General features: G+C 46.0%; 1 protein-coding gene across 1 annotated transcript in view; it reads left to right on the forward strand.

Moving 5' to 3' along the window:
• The window catches only part of Notum (palmitoleoyl-protein carboxylesterase notum), a 99,388-nt gene that overhangs the window by 66,122 nt on the left and 11,404 nt on the right, over positions 1–21,862 (forward strand). The window contains exons 3-8 of the mRNA XM_084587328.1: positions 7,866–7,961; positions 10,140–10,200; positions 10,940–10,998; positions 14,554–14,656; positions 15,417–15,605; positions 17,094–17,194. Coding sequence (XP_084443454.1) covers positions 7,866–7,961; positions 10,140–10,200; positions 10,940–10,998; positions 14,554–14,656; positions 15,417–15,605; positions 17,094–17,194 — 609 coding nt within the window. The remainder of the gene's footprint in view (positions 1–7,865; positions 7,962–10,139; positions 10,201–10,939; positions 10,999–14,553; positions 14,657–15,416; positions 15,606–17,093; positions 17,195–21,862) is intronic.

A 21,862-nucleotide genomic window follows, 5' to 3' on the forward strand; every position in this document is an offset into this window, starting at 1 on the left:
GGAGACACGTATCCACTGAAACCAGGAATGGGTGGCAACGCGTTCGTCTCCTGCAGTAGCATGGCCCATACATGAAGTTTGTTCATGCGAAGACGGGATTTGAGCTCCCCAACCTTTGTGGAGAGCCCTCTACAGTTCCACTGAAGCACACCGCGATATCTTGTAGTCGCCATCTTGATTATGAGTCCAGATGTCGCAAAAGCACAGATGTCAGGCTAGATAATTGAGTGACCATAAACCTCAGTAACGATTTCGAAGAGTTATCAGGCAGGGCAGCAGAAGACTTTTGGGAATCAGTGAACGGCATGGGAGTGTGGGACATAATCGTTGGCGAGGCAGCCTTGATATTCGCGGTCTGAGATTCCGTTGCTCGCCTACGATGAGCAAGCAGTTCACGATGTTTGCGGAGCTTATAGACCTCCGCTAAAAGCCTTTCAATTTGGTCGTCAACTGCTGTCACATCGACCTGCGGAGGTTCCGGCATGTCCTTCCCGTTTGTACTCTGTTTGTGACGACGTTGTGCACTCACATTAGCGCTGTAAGCATGTGGTGTACAGATTGCCGGTGGCTCTGTCTCAGATAGCTGTGGCCATTCATCGTCATCCAATTGGAGAGCCTCGAATCTGTTGAATGTCTGAATCGGTGGTGAAGTACCCTGTTGAGACCATTGCCTTTGTATTCCACGACGGACCTTTTGAGTTGCTTTCTGCTTTGTTGGGCAAGCTGGAGAGGTGATGTCATGGTCATTAGCTTTGCAAAGTCCGCATCGGTAAGATACTGTTTCTTCTGGCATAGCGTCATCTGGTGTTGTAAAAGGACAGGACCTATGCATATGTCCAGGTCGGAAACAGGTATAACAGTAGACGACACTTGGTTTATAAGGTCGAGGGCGTAGAATGCAGCCATAATAGTATAGGCGAGTTGGAGGAGTCACAGGGCCTTGCAAGGTGACGATGCAAGAGCGCCCCTTTCCCATGCGACGAGCTTGAATCACACGATGAGTAGGGCAGTAGAGTTCACGCTGAAGTGTAGCCTGGTCCTCGTCAACGTCTACGTTGTAGACAATGCAGCGTTGTAGATCGGAACCATCAACAAGGTAAACCTGGACTGGAACCGAGACTTCGCTTGTGACTGAAATACACTTAAGTGTTTGAAGACACTCAACAGCAGCCAAACTCGGGAGCCACACAGCAATTGTATTCGACTTCTTCCTGGCCGTGAAACCACGGAAACCCTTGGTTCCAAGACATGCGTCCAGATTCGCCTGAATAACTCTGTTCGGTATCTCAGTAAGGCACTTGGTTGTCAGAGCCTTAATGGTCACTTTATAGCATGGTGATCCGGGTGTTGAAAATACCGGGTGATCAGTTGTTGTACAGGAACGCTTGCCTTGTGAACTGCTGTTTGCGGTAGATGATCCCGGTGCAATGTCTTCTGAAGGACGCTTCTGAGCACTGCGCTGTGCCGCCCGTCCAGAAGGTAGCGCTGAAGACACGTCCATTGGCGTGCTCGGCTGCTCACTCACATTGGTGGAAACTCCATCACCAAGTGGAAGCTGGTTAGCCATTCCCGACCTCCGCCCTCGGGACAGATCACTCACGGGCTGATGTGCATTTTGAGACGGCAGGATATGTGCTGCAGCCGATGGACCAGGAGCAGGAATCAGGAGTTGGGACCCAGGCTCGGATGTCAATTGTGCGGTTGGTAATGCCGTCGAGACAGGCGGCGCCGACGATGGTACTTCCGCCAGCGTGCCACGGACGGCACTAGGCCTAGTCCCAGAGCGCAGTTCAGCTGCAGGAATTACGTGATGAATGCCACTCTACCAGATGATACATGAGGGGTCGGAGCCTCCTCGGACTCTGAGAAGTCGATTCTCTTGATGTAAGGATCGTATTTACGCGAAAGGTAAGGTTTTCACTCAAGCGATGAGCAGCCACCTCAGCAGAGACACTTCGTTGCGGCCTCAGCCGCCAGGCGGATGGCTTTTTCCTGGCCAGCGGGGACGTCGCTCTGCAGCAGGGCTTCTGTACTTTTAATGTTGTCCCTAGCGCCCGGAGACTTACGGCATTCCCAAAGTATATGGGAATGCCCAGATTTGCTGAAGGACGGGGGGGGGGATATCGTGCTAGAAAAACTGGCCACCCTGTATACGCTGTGCCTGGTGTCATCGACGGTACCGGAACCATGGAAGAATGCAAACATTATCCCCATTCACAAGAAAGGGGACTCTAAAGACCTTAAAAATTACAGACCAATCAGCTTACTGTCTGTTACGTATAAGGTATTTACTAAGGTAATCGCTAATAGAATCAGGACAACCTTAGACTGCAATCAAGCAAAGGATCAAGCAGGGTTTCGGAAACGGTACTCTACTATCGATCATATCCATACCATCAATCAGGTGATAGAAAAATGCTCGGAATATAACCAGCCCTCATACATAGCATTCATTGATTACGAAAAAGCATTTGACTCAGTTGAAACCTCGGCGGTGATGCAGGCATTGCGAAATCAGGGGGTAGACGAGCCGTACGTGAAAGTGCTGGAAGATATATATATAGTGGCAGCACAGCAACCATAGTTCTGCATAAAGAAAGTAACAAAATTCCCATAAAGAAAGGTGTTAGGCAAGGAGACACAATCTCCCCAATACTATTCACAGCTTGTCTAGAGGAAGTATTCAGAGATTTGGAATGGGAGCAGTTAGGGATAAGGGTAGATAGAGAATACCTCAGTAATCTGCGATTTGCTGATGACATTGCCTTGCTAAGCAACTCGGGGGATGAGCTGCAAATAATGATTGATGGCCTAGACAGAAAAAGTAGAAAGGTAGGCTTGAAAATGAATATGCAGAAGACTAAGGTAATGTTCAACAGCCTCGGGAAGGAACAGCAGTTTACATTAGGTAGCGAAATACTGGAAGTAGTAGGCGAGTATGTCTACTTAGGACAGGTAGTAACCGCAGATCCGGACCACGAAAAGGAAATAACAAGAAGAATACGATTGGGATGGAGCGCATTTGGCAAGCACTCGCAGATTATGACTAGCAGCTTACCGGTATCGCTCAAGAGGAAAGTATACAACAGTTGCATCTTGCCTGTACTCACCTATGGGGCTGAAACATGGAGGCTAACCAAGAGAGTTCTACTTAAGTTGAGGACAACCCAGAGGGCTACGGAACGAAAAATGGTAGGGGTAACATTAAGAGATAGGAAGCGTGCAGAGTGGGCCAGAGAAATAATTCAAGTTACCGACATTCTAGTGGAAATTAAGGAGAAGAAATGGGCAGGGGCAGGACATGTAGTGCGAAGAGAGGATAACCGATGGTCGCTGAGGGTAACAAACTGGATTCCAAGGGAAGGAAAGCGTAGCAGGGGGCGGCAGAAAGTTAGGTGGGCGGATGAGATTAAGAAGTTCGCAGGGGTCAAGTGGATGCAGCTAGCTCAGAACCGGGTTAAGTGGAGAAATATGGGAGATGCCTTCGCCCTGCAGTGGGTATAATCAGGCTGATGATGATGATGATGATGATGATGATGATGATGATGATGATGATGATGATGATGATGATGATGATGATGATGATGATGATGATGATGAAAGTATATGGTCGAGGGTCCCCATCACTTCGCAGCTTTACATATATAATTTTTTCTCTCATCTACCTGGGTGTGAAACAACCAGACAGGGTTTGGGAAATTTCCGGCTTGTAATCGCCGCCAAGCTATGGCCTCTTTATTATTTAAGGTAGGATCCGGTGGCGGTATCAGACGTCTTCCTAATTTATAATTTTCGATTATTTCTTGATAGGTTTGCAAACGTTCGTCCAACGCCGGGCAGTCGGGCGGCTCCGCGTTTGCGCAGAAGTAGAGATCTCGGGCTTAATCATGGGCCTCCTCGTTGTCGGGGACGGACGTGTGTGCCGGGACCCAAATTAGGGTGATTTTGCGATCGATTTTAGATACAGCTGTTCGAATTCGGTTGGCTTCTTGCGAGACCCTGCCTTTTACGATATTCCAGAGAGCAGTTTTACTGTCGCTAAAGATCAATCTAGCCTTCGTTCTGACGCAAGCGAGCGCTATTGTGACCTCTTCAGCAGTGTCTATGTTTCTGCTTCGGATGGTGGCGGAGACGACTAGTGCGCCGCTACCATCGACTACCGCGGCGTCTGCCGCCCCTGATCGGCCGCGTGCAGCGCCTACGTAGGCAACGTTTTTTACTCTGAATTCTTTTGGTCTTTTAACCAGTGATTCTGCTCTCTTCTCCCATCTCTTCTTGTGGTATTCTGGGTGCATGTTGCGGGGGAGAGGACGGACAATGATGTTCTCGCGACATTGTGGCGGTAGGGCAAACTTGTCGGCTGTGCCCCCATCTGTTTTTCGACCCACCCATTCTAAGATGGTTCGACCCGTGCTCGACCTACTTAGTCTCTCATGTTGGGCGATTCTCACCGCTTCAGCCAGTTCCGTCCAGCTATTATGCACTCGCATTTCTATCAGGCGTTCCGTAGAAGAGATGGGTGGACCCAGCGCCCTCTTGACGCAACGCCTGATGAGTGCGTCTATCTTATCTGTTTCCTTGGTCCTCATGTTGAGGAACGGTGTGGCATAGCATATTCGGCTTATTATGTACGCCTGCATTAGTCTCAAGGGGCTTCTGTCTTTGAGGCCTCTGCCTTTCAATGCAATCCTCCTAAATATCCCTGTTACTTGCGTCGCATAGGTAGTGAGTTTTTTTATCGTTCCGATCGTTATACCCGTTCTCTTGGATAAAAAGCTATTGCTAGGATGCGTAATGACGTCAGCGGCGATAGGTCACCATGGCAATCGCTTTGGCGGGGCGTTACCACTGGTGCAGCCTTTTTTTTTTTACATGTTTTCGGTACATTTTGTCTTAATTATCGATTATGGATTATTTTAATGTTAACTGACCACCTTTTAATCCATTCCAACCCTTTATTCATCTTGTTTGCAGTCGCTTTTTTGCCACAATTTGCATGACGTCCACAGAATTCCGACAGCACTACCAATTTGCACGTCCATACACTATGTTCATCTAAGGCTATTTCGACGTCTAATTGAATATTGTGCTTCTAGTTAATTACTCCGCATCCACCAATTACGCGCGCAGCGACATTTTGACCTCCTTTGACTTTTACTCCTAAATCTTTAAAGAACGACGCAAGGCCTGGGGACCCCGCCGGGGTGGCGCAACGGTGTCGGCGCTCGACTACTGTGCCCAAGGAAGCGGGATCAAATCCCGGCCTCGGCGGCTGAGGCGAAACGATGTGGCATCCGTGTGCTGTGCGATGTCAGTGCACGTTAAAGAACCTCAGGGGGTCAAAATTGCTGGAGTCCTCCACTACGGCGTCTCTCATAGCCTGAGTCGCTTTGGGACGTTAAACCCCACAAATCAACCACAAACCAACATGATTTGCGTCCACATTTAGCGCCCAGTTCCGGAAATCTGACGCGAAATAGCGAATATAGCCAAATAGCAGGGGAGCAGAGGCTAATAATAATAATAATAATAATAATAATAATTGTTTTACAGGAAGGGAAAGTTGCAGTATCTGTAACACTTGCTCTGTGAACACCTGACCACGCCGTAAGGAAAGGGAGGAAGGTGGGAGTGAAAGTAGAAAGGGAGAAAGGGGAGCCGTAGTGGAGGGTTATGGAACAATTTCGACCACCTGGGGATAAATAATGTGCGCTGACATCGCACAGCACATGGACGCCACTTCGTTTCGCCTCCAACGAAACGCAGCCGCCGCAGTCGGGTTCGAACCCGGGAACTCCAGCACAGTAGTCGGGCACAGTAGTCGAGCCTACCCGCCGGCGGGGGAGGCTCGCTTCGAAAATTTGTGAACTTTCGCAGTGTGCTAGCAGTTTTCTCTGTACATTGACTCACCACAAAGAGAATTAAGGTTTTCTAAGTTGATCGTCGCCGTAGTTTCGTCACAGTAGCTGACCTACCGGCACAGTAACTGATCGTCTCAGTAGTTTCGTGATTTTCACTGAAAGGTGCTGAAAAGTATTTTACCCTCAAGAAATCACGATTACCGCAGCCAGCACAACTGTAGATGAAGAATCGTAATGTTATTTTATGTGTCCACCGGTGTCCAATTGGGTGTCCATGATAGCAAACGTCGCTTGGCGAAGTCGTTCATGTTGCCAGGCGCTCTTCGGTGTTACGCCTGTCGTCAGTTGCGTCAAATCGAGTGTCCCCCAGAAACACAGACACGCACACAGACACACACATTCGCCCGCTTACAGTTAAAGTTAAATTGGTTCACAGGAAGGGAAAGGCGCAGTAACTGTCACACTTGCTCTGTGGACACCCGAACCGCGCCGAAGGGAAGGGAGGAAGGTGGGAATGAAAGTGGAAAGAGAGAAAGAGGAGCCGTAGTGGAGGGCTACGGAGTAATTTCGACCACCTGGGGATCTTTAACGTGCGCTGACATCGCACAGCACACGGACGCCACTTCGTTTCGCCTCCATCGAAACGCAGCCGCCGAGGCCGGGATTCGATCCCGGGAACTCCGGCCCAGTAGTCGGGCGTCTTACCACTGCACCACCCCGGCGGGGCATCCCGCTTACAGTGCAATAATCCAATCGAACCACACTAAAGGAGTGCACTTGTGACAGCCACAAGCGCTGCTGGGCTTGCAAGCGGCTGTCGAGAATTTTCCCTTTCTCTCCGCTACTATAACTATATTTTTGCCGACGCAAAAAGATGACAGTGCATTTCTGATAAAAACGACATGAAAAGCAATTCCTTCAATCTATGACTTGTAATTAGCCAGAACCGAAAAAATCTATGACTGTATCCTTAATTCCTTTGTTTTATTTTGGTCGATTTGGTTTGTATGGTTTGACATACCAAAGCGACTCAGGCTGTGAGAGACGCCATAGTGGGGGACTCCGGAAATTTCGACCACCGGGATTCTTTAACGTGCACTGACATCGCACAGTACACCGACGCCACTCCATTTCGAATTCATTGAAACGCAACCTCCGCCGGCAGGTTCGCGACCCGGGTAGTCCGTTGGGCACAGTAGTCGAGCATCTTAGCCACTGCGCCACCGCGGCGGGAGCAACTAAGTTTTCGTAATCATGCCTGCGAATGAGAACGATTTCCGATCGAGTGGAATTCACGATCTAGAGGCAACGGCAACGGCAAGCGTAGCTTCAGATGAGCCACATATAGATGGTGAAAGCAATTGCACTCCTCCATGAAAATTAGTGATGCGATGCCACCTGCACAGGTTGAGATGAAGTCTATAGCGACAGTGCATTTTTTATGCTCTCGAGGAGGCTTCAGTTTCATTTATCATACTTACGCACGCTTAGCGCGCATAGCTGCGATCCTTGTACGCGTTCTTTTTCTCGAGCTTGCGCAGACCTCGCTTGTGTCATCTGGCTCCGTGTCCGCGGGCCAAGTTGGGACATCCTTGGAACTTGCAGGCGTCGGATTTTCTGGGGAACCGGCTTGCACCATTGGGTTCCCATTGTGCTGCACAGCGACATTATCCAAGAGCTGCCAGATTGCACCGCATATTTCTAAGTTGAATGAGACCTTGTGGATGGCACGACTCGAGCTGCGCAAACAGCCCGGCAGTCCAGCGCATCTCTCCCTCGTCAGCGTCGACACAACTTGCCTTCCGCATCCCAAGAGTAGCCAAATACTCCCGGCAGCCGTTCTTGTAGTTTTGTTTGAAAAGCTCGCAAAGCATTCAGGATGAAGATATTTAAACATAGCTCCTCCCAATTTGATCCTAGCAGCCGCTTTGATTTGCACGTTATGGTTTCACTTATTTGATTACGAAGTGAGTCAAACACCGCTTTGCCTTTCTTGCCTCGCAGGAGGATGGCACTGCTACGATGAGAAAAGCTGCACAGGACGCTGGATGCGCACGCGTCATCTCATGTCTTCTCTTCAGTGGCCCGAAACACGCCAAGGTGAGCCTTCTGGTCGCTTCCTGGTCACCTAGAGAGCCGAGGCCATGTAGCTAATCCGCCAACTTTGTCCGCAGTTTGATGCTAAATTGATTATTATTTGGCGAATTGGTGGTCCACACCACTTTAACTGCGCTTATGATTGGGACGAAAGGTGGTTTAAATGGAACATTGATAGAAGTGATATCAAAGGGCTCTGTTGCGAGAAGGTGGATGTTTGGGCGCGTTCGCAACACGTGATATAAAAAGAGCGCGACACGAGACAACTAATGGGAAGAACACACACCAGCCCTGATTTCTAGCAGGTTATTGTGGGCCGCCGGGCGATAAATATACTAGGAGCGGGCAGATTATGCGCAGGAGCAAAATAATTTTATTGGTCCCTCAGATAGCACGATTATTTTATTTGGCATGTGTTACCAACATAACGTAGCTGTCAAGTCATTGGACTGTTTCCTCCTACATCGGGCTCCTTTCTACATGTTTTATGTGATACAACTCGGACAGCAGCTTTCATCACCAAAGCAATCGTAGAAGAATTCGTCATTGGTGACATGACTTCACTAGATCATAGCATGACTTTACCATTTACTTAATAATCCTGCAAAAACCTAATTTTCACTGTAGAGTCCTAAATAATATATATATATATATATATATATATATATATATATATGGAGCGAAGTGTACGCTTCATTTAAAGAAACATTTATTGGACTCGACGTTTCGACCAGAAGCTGGCCTTCATCAGGACTGCGAATGTAAACGATGCTGGTAGATCTACCTCTTGATGAAGGCCAGCTTCTGCTCGAAACATCGAGTAGGAAGCGTACACTTCGCTCTATATTTTTTTTAAGCGGCCTAGTACGTTATATATATATATATATATATATATATATATATATATATATATATATATATATATATATATATATATATATATATATATATATATATATCAGGCAGTAAGTGTTGGTTTGTAAGACATGGCCGCAGCCCAAAAATCAATATTGTTTTTCGTGCCTACTTCCGCTTGTAGCCTTCTTCCAAATATTTCTCCAAATGCATACCCATTTGATTACGAAGGTTTGGAAAGAAAATATTCTCAAACAACTGCTAGACACGCACTTTGGTAAGGGTGAATGTTGAGACACACATCACAGAACCACCCTTCTAAAAAGAAGTGAAACTATGTTTTATCGACTTAATGTATACCCTCGCCGCACCCCTAATGACTCCGAACTGCAAACAATTTTATTAAAGCTCTACCGCTGAAGTCACGATTAATGAAGCGTATTACTTTAGTTGCTTCTTAAAGGGAAGGTGCACCGGTTTTAGATTTCGATGAGTTTCGAGCGGTTGAGTGATTATAACTTGTACTTAAGGCATGCGAAATACCTTGGCGCTAGCATTCGAAACAATGGCTCAATTAGCAATTAAAATCTCCATGGCTATCAGGCTTCACCGCACTGCACAGCGACGCATGATGACGTCATTGACGGTACCGGTACGTTTTCGGCATAGACACGCTCGGTTTGAAGAAATGAAAAGAAGGCTGCTGAAAACAAAGCCCTAGAAATGTTGATTAGCACCGTCAGAAAATATGCAGCAGTACGTGGGTGAAAGCAACGAACATCAGAAATAGTACCGTCAGTGACGTCATCACTGAACTTCTCCGCAGAACTTTAGTGCTGTGAGAAGAAGCTCGAGGTGTAATCTTCGATTACGCCATCAGTGTGAATGCTAGCGCAAAAACACTTTGCATGCATTACCTACAGCCTATGTAGATTTGAACCCTTGAATATCGCGAAATCCTCGAAAAGTGATGCAGCTGCTCTTTAAGCCCATTCGGTAATATTGTTCGCGTACATTTTGTGGGCCTAAATAATGTAAAAGTTCTGGCAGAGGGCGTGCTGGCCACTGACGCAGCGGGCGGCTCGTACTCAGCTTTTGTAGGGGTTACACTGTTATTTATAAAATCACTATGTTCCTAAGCCAGTGAGATTTTTGAAGCCAAAAAATTATTCAATTAATAGTGCCGAAAGCATATTGTGTGCTGAAGCCAAAACATTCTATTCAAGCATCCAGAATTTTGGAATAAAAAATTTGCACAGTGGCAATTGAATCGCAATGAAAAGAAAAAAGCTGGACGGCATTAAGCTTTTCCCTTTCCTGTTCCAGTTGGTGGCATACTTTCAGCAAGCCGAGACGAAAATCAGTACTGGTGGAACGCTAATCACGTGTGAGTATCTTGTGCTATCAGGAACATATCAATCGATACCAGCGCCGTTACATGCAAATTTAACACACAAAAATTTTACCTCATCGAGATAAAATACAAGCAAAGCTAACATTTTTTGAAGGAGAGTCGTTGTGCCTTCGGAGTGAACTCAATCAGAAGTAGCAATCAGCTTTCCTCATTGCACTGTTGGTGCTTCAGCTGTCTGTATCAGTTTTTTCCTGTTTTGTGATAGTAATGCTTGAGTTTTCTGCTCTTTAGCCGCGTAGCAGCAGTAATGGCAGTCATTCATCTCTTGTCGTTTTTAATGCGTCTGTCACTCTTCGATTTGCGACTTTTCCAAGCTTCTTCCTTAGCTCAGTAAACTCTCAATTCTACAAAATTGCTATTCGCCGTCATATCGATTAACGCAGGAGATGAATACAAGCGGCAATGTAAAAACGTTTGCTCATAAATGGCCGAACGGAAAGGAGTACACGTAACGATCGCGATGGTCAGCTGCGCGAGCTTGCGTAAGCTCATATTTAGACACTCTGATTTTATTACGCAGCTTAACCAGATAGTCAGTTCGTGTAAGATGTTAAAGGGCAACAATAGCGACTACCATTCGAAAAGCTTCCAGTACGGTACGACGACTCTGTATTTCATCGGCCTCCTTCCAGCACTGCGCAAAAATGTAGCCGTGTGTTTAGCGTAAGAAGGCGTAACTTGAATAACAAACAAGGTGTATTAAATTTTCCAGGTTGGTGCCTTACTGCTCAAGTGACGCATGGAGCGGGGCGACGAACGGAAAAACCGAGAGTGAGTTTTATAGTTGCGTGCTTTGTATAAGAAGGTGCATGACATCACTGACAAAACGCACTCTGCATGTGCATAACTTTATTCTCGTTATGATTTATTAACGTGAATCGTCTTGTATCCCTTTAAATTGAATATACGTTACCTTAATACTGAAAACTAATGTTATGCCCTGTAAAGTAGTATGCGTTAAGCAGACGGGCGGAGATGAGATAACATTACACATGATTATGCTACTTTGAAGTGAAATGCTTTGACGCATGCTTTTCGTGTCAAAGTGTCTCCTGGTGTCATTTATATTGCTGGATTTAATCAACATGCAAGGGTAACTAGTCCTAAATTATACTCGGCATATTACGATTTTTTATGCTGTTTGCACTGTATCCCGAGATAAAAGCATTTTTGGGTTGATACGATCCCTTTACCTAGCTCTTGAGCTGGTGGCGTCTTGTGAAATCTCAAAATGATAGAGCACTTCACGTGACAAAGTTGTAGAATCAGTAAGCCTTCAAATCTCAGCAGCAACTGTAGGAACAGTTCACTGCTAACATCAGGCTCCTCCGTGGCTCTTGACAGAGGCCATTCAGAGGTGATGGTTTCTTTTTATAAATTTTGTGTGGCTGCTTGCAAGAAACATTTACGTCTTGCAGATTGAGAACTTTATGACATATACGAGTGGTTTTCACAGAACTAACGTGGGGTAAACTGGGAGTCTCACTACAACTCTTGCCTACAAGCTTGGAGGATGCCGTCAGTTACCCGTAGAACCTGCTACCACCAGGACACACAATATTTCGCGCTGCGAGTGATATGCGCTGCCAAACAACTCATCAGACGTGTTATCTAGTCTACTAACGGTGCGAAACGCCTTCTTCACAATGCCTACACAAGGACCGCTTCTACAAACACTAATGAATCGGCTTACTGGCATTATAAGAGCAAGCATGAGTTCTTTTGGTTGCTTGCTTTTTATGTTCAAATTAGAAACTCCATCGTAAGTTTAAAATGGAGAACCATGTTTGAAACAATGTTTATCAAAGAAAGTAACTCTACACAAAATAAAGTACCGCAGAAGCATGCGGGTACTACGTGTAACAACTTGATTTCTTTAAATACACATACGTACATTTGAGAACTATGGACTTTCAATTTACCTACTCTTCGAAAACAACACACTGAGTAAAGCCCGGTTCAAGGCGTCGTGCTAAATATCATGACCGATCTTTGAAAATTTGCTGATTGTGACAGGAAATCATGTGTTGAAATCAACGTACGAGCAAAGTAGGGGTCCCACTGGCTTATATCTGTTAAGAGGATTAATAATGTTTCAGCTGTAGTGGCAATGGTATGTTCTACCGACGGAGCATTTTGCATGGAAAAATTAGCAGCTATTTCGCTAATACCGACTACCAGGTCCGTAGTAGCAATTATCAGTAAACCAATTTTGTACGCCTTCGCCTGGATAATGGTTGTTCGTTCACCACCACCAGCCCCGACGGTTTTGTAAAAAAAAAAAAGAAAACGGGTGACTGCCCGTTGCAGAAACGGGGTTTGCCCAATCGATTTCGTTTTGTTTCTTTAGTATAACAAGCAGTAAATAGCCTACTAAGATCATAAAAACTGGTTTAGAACGGCTATATAAAGAACAAAAAATTATTCGCAGTTGCTCGTGCGCTGATTACACAATGATTTCTTATTATTCTCACAGGGCAGGCAAAGTAATCTCGCTGAAGCATTGTTTTTTTTGTTTCTATTGTTTTGTGCATCTGGGCAACGTAACAATACACTCTTGTTGTTGAGCTGCCACCAGCTAATTTGCCCTTCTGCTTTTCTGCGTAGGGTTTGGAACGCTTCCTCTAAGGTGATTCAGCGTTTTTTGTCAAGGTAGGCTAAGCATTCTGTTTTGGATGTTTTGGAAAGCTCCCAAAATGCCGCGGTACTGGCACCTATGTGTCGCGGGGATTCATCAAATGCCGTCGCTTTCGGCGACATAAATAGCGATTACTTGCACAAGGCATGTAACTTCCGCAATTAGACCAAAGCATAGCGCTTGAGTAAGTTCATGTTGAACTGACGATAGTGCCACTACTATTTTGGTTATCATTTATTTTTACGGCCACTAAATATTACAGTCTGGTATTTGCCCTAGGATACGTGCCACTACATGCCCTACATTGCTATTACGTTGGTTTTCCAGCTAACCTTGCATAAAAAGTGTGACGTAGATGTTGCAACGATGCAGGATGTTGTATACATTGTGTCTTTTCGAACACATTGGTCACAAAGGGAGCCAAGTGCTTTGCCTCTTGTTATTGGCAGTGAGGTCTCATTTCTAGTGCGACAATTCTTCATGGCCAAGAGCTTGTCTGTAGCCTTCTGTGTCTTTTCTTCATGCGTTCTGTCGACTTGTTTCATCGAATAACCGACACCTATACGTTAATCATTTATGATATTAGTCGAAAGTGCATTAGTAGAATCCGACTAGGCAGACTAAGTTTTCACAACAAAAATTACAGCGCACTCAAGCGCACCCGCACGGCTACAAAGGAGTATACAGCATACACTGAAGCTTCGCACAAGGAAGAAAAAGTATTTCTTTTTTTCAGGCCCGGGCCTCTTATGCGCTACCACCAGCTGTCTGAGGCATCGTCGTATCAACTTAGGTAACCAGGGAGATTGCGCGAGGGCAAGGCTAGGAGGAATTGAAGAACAACGCGAAACGCCGACGATGTTGGTCCACTGTGTGTTGGAAGAATCTGCCAAGATAAAGTAGACTCTTAGCAAAGAAGCAATTACTTATCGCCATTAGATCAGGCAAAGCCACCCGGCCATATGCGACTGTGGAGTAGAAAATGCTGATGAATAATTGCGTCCTGGTTAGAAATCTAGACCACCTTGCGGAATTCCTTTGGGACACAGCGGACTAGCAGCGCTGCCGCTTCAGTCTGTTCAGTTCGGCCTCGTATTGTCCTCCGGTAACCTTCCTGGTTACCTTAGTTGATACGGCGACTCCTCCTGTTGTGGTCGCGGATATGACCCGCGAAGCTGGAAGTAATTTTCTTTATGTGCTAAGCTTCTGGGTAGGTTGTGTACTTTTCCTTTGTAACCCTGTAGGTACGCATGGTGAGTCGTAAGGAGTAATGACTCTTTTATTGTTTATGCATTTTGTCTCGAAAATGACGCATAAATAGAAGAATAGGCACTGTTTCCACTGTCAATGTTTTAGTATCTACGTTAACGTTTGTGTCGTCTTTTTTGGTTCAGTACTGCCAAGTTAAGTTTCTCTCGGTACAATGCTTGGTGCTTGCTTGCAAATTTTTTGTAACAGTGGCATTCTCTGCGGCATCGCATAATACGAATAATTGGCAGAAAAGAAGGCGATAAGTTGGAGGCCCGCTACTACTAAGAACATTTCAGCCGTGGCTTTTCAGAGCATGTATTAGCTGGGATAATAATTCAGTACATTATTTGTCTGATTGTGCACATTAGGTCAAACTCTAATGTTTAATTTTTCAGCACCTTTCAATGCATAATTGAGTGCACCCCATGCAATTTCAGGCGGATACGCCTTCATGGGCTCTCTTATTCTGCAGTACGTCATCCGTGAACTGCTCGGACGTGGTCTATACGAGGGGAAGATGCTGCTGCTTACCGGGAGCAGGTAAGATGTCAGGTAAATCGAAAGCGATCTGTATCCAGAGCTCCTATCAAATTTTGCTTGTGGTGCGCTTTGCCTTTATTTAGACGTATTTATGCCCCACCGCATTTAACTCATACATTCGACTATAACTAACATTACGGCTCATATGTACACATAACGGCAGACGAATACTTTTTACGAGGTCATAAGAAACTGTGCAAAAAAAAACATGACATAGAAAATGACGGTAAAGCTAAACGAACGCAAACAACTGATCTGTTGTGAGGCTCACCACCAAATACACAAAAGTCGGCACATGCGCGTGAGGTACTTTCACAACAGGCCTGGAAAAACATGCTGTAACGTGACTTCCACTTTTTGTTTACGTGTTTTTGTTTCTTAATGACCCGTAATTTCTAGGCTTCTGGAAGCATTTTCATTACAGAAACCTTGCTGTATGCTTTGCTCGCGTGTTTTCATTATTTACATCCCCAGAATAAAAACGCGACCGAAATTTTCTCCTCCGACAGAAATTCTCGTACTGTTCGGAAACTTACGATATCGTGATGAGAGAAACGTTTCTAATGTGCCAAATGGCTTCTGTTGTATTCAGAGCTCGCTTATTGTCATAACAAAGCCAGTTATGCCGCAACTAGCGACGAGTGATCAGCACGAGATAAATTGTAGCATATGGATGGCAGAAAACTTGCTTCGCGCTTTGGGACGGACTCTGTATTTATAGACCGAAGGTGCCTCACTCCTAGTCAATCTCCCCTTGCAGTGCAGGAGGGGCAGGCGTTTTGCTCAACGTCGACAGGACGGCTGACCTGCTGGCATCTCTTGGATCGAAAATCAAAGTCCGAGGAATTGTGGATTCGGGCTGGTTCCTTGACAATGAGCCCTTCGAGTCGAGAGAATGTCTGGAGCCTTACTCGTGTGCTCCTGTGGAAACCATCAAAAGAGGCATGAGGTAAATTCCCTTTATCTGGTGTGATCCACACGAACTATCATTTCAACCTGTTTTTAGTACACCCTGGAGAAGAGCAATGCCGAATTGTTGCTGCTTACTGCAGCCATTATGGGCCAACAAATTATATTCTGCAAGAGCCGAACTCGAACGACGAATTACAGTCCTGTTCTTAGATTAGTTCCTCTCACAAGCTCGCGCTTCTCCTAGGGCACCGCAGATTGCAATCTGAAACATGGGGCGGTCATTTTTTTCTTTTTTTTTTTTGCTTGTAAGCTCGCGCCCGGCCAAAATATTGCTGTTGCTGTTGTTATGGTTCAGCTGCCTCACATAGGAGAGCAGAAGATATCTTAGTTTTAATTACGGTCCAACGTGTCTGAAGATTTTTTTTTTTTTTTCGGGGAAAAACAAATGCTCTTCTGCTATTTGGGGGAAATTTTGTGACAACGAGAGAACCTGCGGGAACTATTAAATATTTCGATTAAAATTTCATAACAGCGCATAACTGGACGCCACCGCTGCTAAGGCAAGTATGAATGAATGAACGTGGGGTTGCAAATGGAGATATGAGTCCAGGAACTTTTGCAGCTTATTACTACTGAGCTGGCGCATGCTGCTATTTTTGGTATACTGTAAGTATTCAGAATACTGTCTTCAAGGCTCACTTCTAACTAAAGATATTATTTCTTTTTGATTGCCCAGTCCTAGTATAATGTCTCCATAGGTGAATGGTTCTAGACATTTCATGCTATAGTAAGCGATATTGAAAAGTGCTGTAGAACGCATTAATCACACAATCTCCCCTTTTAAGAGTGTAGAGTCTGCTAAATGGATACAAAAATTTAAAGCAACAGCATCTCACTGTAAGCGGCCTTTGTCTTGCATATAAAAAGCAGAAAGTTGATGGTAGTGAAATTCAGGGTAATAAAATCTATATTGAGAAGAGAGGTGAATTTGACTTGCATAGTTGTAGATTTTATTTTCCTTGTATTTATTGGCATCTAAACAATATTCTCGTAGAGATGACTCGCGGCTACCTTTGAACGCGCTTGCGACAACTCTCCACAGCAACCTCATTTACACACCGATGGCTGCACACTTCAAACATGGCTGCAGATTTAAAACCAAAATTCAAAGATGCCTACAGATGCAGTGCATTTGTTTTCACTTTGAGCGGCAAATCACCATAGCTATTCGTAAGAAAATAAATTCCAACCCCCTTATTTTAATTACGAATAATATTGAGGAGATATTCTTGCAGTAATAGTGCAACTAAGCCTCCGATTGCCTCTTTCAAGGGTTGTTAATCGATCTGACCCTGTAATTAGTGCTGAATGAAGTCAAGCCATACATGACCGAATACAACTTCCAAATAAGTCGCTCTTTTGCGCATATTTTACTTCTTGACATCGACGACAGGAAATTTTAACTGATAAACAGAAAGAAAACGGAGATATGTCGTAAATGACGCCCGGCACCATTGTGTTTCAGGTTGTGGAACGGCCAAGTTCCGGAACGGTGCAGGCCACTTTACGGAAAAGACGAGCAGTGGAGATGCTACTTTGGCTACAGAATATATCCTTCGTTGAAAGGTACGTGGCACCAGCTTTCCTTTGTCGCACCTGTGAAACGCCGAAAGTTTTTTTTTTTTTCAACCTTAGGGAGGCCGCTGCCGGCTCCCTGCAGTCGGCAACCGTAGATTGATAGGTTAAATGGCGAAGTCATGGCCACTCTAAGATTTATCAAAATGAATATAAAAGCTCTGAAAGCACTGCAGACTCTGCAGTAGAGAAACGCGAAACCTGAGCGTTGCTGCTCAGGCAGCAACTCTCAGCAACGCATCAGAGTTTACCGGTGTTCTATAACCGATTTATATGGAATAGAAAGGCGTAGTATTTGTCACTCTCTGAATCCTGCTGACACATCTCGTGGACACCACAGCAACGCTCAGGCTTACGCATTTCTTCAGTGCAGATTCTGCAGTGCTCTCATTTTTACACTCATCACACACTCATCACACACTTATGATCACTATCACGCATTTATTTGGCTTACTAAGTCAGAAACACATCCACTTCCGGTTGGCGTGACGTCACATTCCTTGAACGTCGACATTAGTCGTATGGCTATTTCGACGTGTGATCGTTTTTACTTTTTGCATTTCCGGCTCTAATTAATTAACTAATCATCCTATTGACAATATTCTTTTCTGCAGCATCCTCACATCATTCTCTATCGATAACAACCATATGTTTGATCCTAACTTTTCTGAGAATGACACAACGGCCGCGGACACGTTCATTATGATTGGATGGGCGCTATCGAACATAGAGACACAGAAAAGAAAAACATGGGACTGGTGCGCTTTTCACAACTGATTTATTAGGTAGGAAACGAAGCTTATTAATTACGAAAAACCTGGAGCAGGATGAAAAAAGAAAAAGAAACGAAGATCAAAACCTGCGAAGATTGTCGATTCCCCTCTTCGATAGCGAGAGCGAAGGCTTGCTCACACAATCTTCACACGAGGTGATGTGGAATGCTTTCATCACCTCTCTAAGTCTTCGCTGTAAATGTCAATACAACACTTGTGTGACGTCAATGATGGGTCGACAATTGTCGCATTCCAGGAGGTGTTCAGTCACTCGTCAAGATTTGCCATTATTGTGCTCTTTGAGACGAATGTTCAAACAACGCCAGGTTCGCTCCAGGTCTGCTTCAGGTTTTTCGTACCTAATAAGCTTAATTTCCTATCCAATAAATCAGTTGTGAATAAGGCGCCAGTCCCGTGTTTTTCTTCTCTGTGTCTTTGTGTTCGATAACGCTTACCTAGTCATCATGAACAAACAACGACTCGCCCAACTTTCTCTTCTGTTGTGGACACGTTCTGTACACAGGACCCCGCTGATTGATTGATTGATTGATTGATTGATTGAATGTCCTTTATTGAATGGAAAGGCTCATGGCTGTATCAGTCAGGACATGCCAGAACAGAATGAACGTTTATTGATAGAAGGTGTTCGCTTTTATAGTGGCTGATCGATGCCGGCACGTCGGCAGTGGTCAGTGCATGACGTTGCCGGTAGGCACTGCGCATGCGTATCTTGCACGATACATCTTCCCCTGTTTATTAGTTCTTTGAAAGGTCAGCGAGTTGTTATTTGGTTGAAGTTACCATCGTAGTGTAGCCAGGTTGGCTGGCGCCTGATTCTGGAGGACCGCCTTACTGTTGGCGTCGACTGCCCGTCCGTAGTTGGCGCCGCTACAAGTCTCGGGCTGGGCACGTGCTCGTCTACGGGCTCGCACTCACTGTCGGACTCTTCACTTTCGGCTATGCCGCTCTCGAAGGGTTCCAGCGTCGAGTTTAGGTGCCTTCTGTTGCGGCGAAGCAGCTTGTTATCTTCCGTAATGACCCGGTATGACCGCGGGGCAGCCGGTCCCACTACTCGCGCTTTGCGGGTCCACTGTTTGTCACGAATCCTAACCACCTCTCCTTTCTTGAGGCACGGTAGAGATTTAGCATTAGCATCCAGTGGCTTGCGCTTGAAGACAGTTGTCTTTGGCTGGCGGCTGAAGTCAGGGAGCAGCGTGCGCAGTCTTCTGCCTTGCAGGAGCTCACCCGGTGAACGACCGTCCTCCAATGGAGTCGACCGGTAGGACAGCAGTCCCAACCAGAAGTCCTGACGTGTCTCCTGCGTCTTTTTCATGATTCTTTTCACAATTTGAACGCCTTTTTCGGCAAGTCCATTAGATTGTGGAAATCCAGGGCTCGAAGTCACGTGCTGGAACTCGTACCTGGATGCAAAAACAGCAAATTCGTGGGAGGAGAATTGGGGACCGTTGTCACTGCAAACTTCTACTGGTATCCCGTAGCGGGCAAAGATGGCGCTTAATTTGTCAATAACAGTGCGAGCTGTGGTGTCGCTGAGTTGTTCAACTTCCGGGAAGTTGGAGAGGGCATCGTACACGCACAGGTAAGAACTACAGCCGTGCTGGAAGATGTCCACGCCGACTCTGTACCAAGGGTAATGAGGTGTTGGCCGCATCAAAAAAGGCTCGCGTTGTCGTTGGTACGCGTATTTCTGGCAGACAGTACAACCGTTTAACATCCTCTCGATATCGGAGCAGAGTCCGGGCCAGAACATTAGCTGTCGAGCTCTTGCTTTACATTTATTCAAGCCCAAATGACCCTCATGTAGACGTCGAAGCATTTCTGCCCTCATAGACTTTGGAATGACTACTTTCGTCCCTTTTAACACGATTCCTTCTATGAAGGACAACTCTGCAGCGAATGGCTTCAGGCTGCCGAACAGATCACTGTTGTCTCTAATGTAACCTATAACAGACTGTAGATCAGGATCCTTTGCAGTAGCCTCCACAAGTCTAGTCATTGTTCTGCTGCTCACCAGATCCGTGACCACTCCAACGGCATGAACCTCTACGTCGTCTGGGAAGCCGGTGGTGTCCGCTGATTCCTTGGGCGATGACCTCGACAGCATGTCGGCCAGCAGCAACTGTTTCCCTGGTACAAAATGAAGGGAATAATCGTACTTCATCAAGCGTAAAAAAAAACGTTGAAGCCTTGGCGGCATATCGCCAATATCTTTCGATGCAATTGCTAGGAGTGGGTGGTGATCCGTTTCAATGACAATTTTTCTTCCATAAACAAAGTGGTGAAATTTTTCGCAGCCAAAGGTAATTCCCAGTGCTTCTTTCTCAATTTGCGAGTACCTTTGTTCCGTTTCAGTCATGACACGCGATGCGTAGGCGACAGGTCGCCAGCTATCCCCGTGACGTTGCAAAAGCCCAGCTCCTAGACCGTTTTTTGATGCGTCCGAGCTGACCTTTGTTTCCTTAGCTGGATCAAAAATTGCCAGCACAGGTGTACTGCTTAAAACAGAGCAAAGAGCAGCCCATTCAGCGGCGTGTTTCTCTGTCCACTGAAAGATTGTGTCCTTTTTGATAAGATCTCGCAACAGCTTGGTCTTATCAGCCATACGCGGAATATACTTCCCAAAGTAGTTGGCCACCCCCAGCATTCGCTGAACAGCCGTCTTATCAGCCGGGGTTGTCATTTCGGCAAATGATGCTGTAAACGTAGGATTAGGCTTTATCCCGTCTTGGCTGATAATGTCGCCCAAGAATTCAACCTCTGTGCAAGCGAACTTGCATTTGTTGGCATTGAACGTTAAGCCAGCGTGCTTTGCAAGTTCCAATACCCCACGGAGGCGCTCATCGTGTTCTTCACGTGTCGCACCCCATACCAGAATGTCATCGACATACACGCGCACGCCTGGGGCTCGGTCAAATACCTCGCTCAATGTTTTTTGGAACACCTCTGGTGCTGAAGCAATCCCGAACGGCAGTCTCAAGAAGCGGTAACGCCCGAACGGTGTAGCGAATGTGCAAATTGTTGATGTGTCCTTATCCAATGGAATCTGATGAAACCCAGAATTTGCATCGAGACGAGAGAAGTATTTAGCGCCAGCGAGCTCCGCCTCAATATCATCACGCTTTGGCATCTGGTAGTGTTCCCGCTTCAGGTACTGGTTAATGTTTCTAGGATCCATGCAGACCCGCAGTTTGCCATCTTTCTTCCTAACAATAACTAGTGGGCTCACCCAGTCTGTTGGCTCGTTGACCCTTTGAATGATGTGGGCCTTTTCCATGCGTTGCAGCTCCTCCCGCAGTGGTTCTTGCAATGCCAACGGAACACGTCGCGCTGGCTGTATCACTGGTATGGCATCTTCGCGCAGAACCATCCGGTATGGACGGGCAACACAGCCGGTACCTTGAAAGAGCTGCGGGAATTCTTGCAGTACTTTTTCAGAACACTCCGTGTCCACGGCTTCCACCGAACGCACCACCAGTCCCAGCGACTCAGTTGCGTGTAGTCCAAGTATTGACTGCTTGCTTTTCTTCACGATAAAGAAAGTGAAAGTTCCGGACTTGTCGTTCATCACCACTGGTAAGGTCGCCGTGCCGAAGTGTTTAATCTCGTCCCCGCTGTAGGACCGAAGAATGGAGCTGCTTGGCTGCAGGACTGTCTCTGCTTTGCATTTACGAAAGACCGAATAGGGCAGCAAGTTTGCCTGAGACCCAGTGTCTACTTTGAAAAGAACATTTTGATTGGCTACTTTAGCTGCAACCATCCAATCAGGTGTTCTTTCGACAGTGCAGACCCTGACATTGAGGATTTCCAAGCTTTCCTCGTGAACTACTGCACCGACTGCAGGCTCATTCTGGCAGCAGACAGCGAA

Source organism: Amblyomma maculatum, chromosome 1 (assembly GCF_055883805.1).
Source record: "Amblyomma maculatum isolate TAMU_Amacu chromosome 1, ASM5588380v1, whole genome shotgun sequence".
NCBI lineage: Eukaryota > Metazoa > Arthropoda > Arachnida > Ixodida > Ixodidae > Amblyomma > Amblyomma maculatum.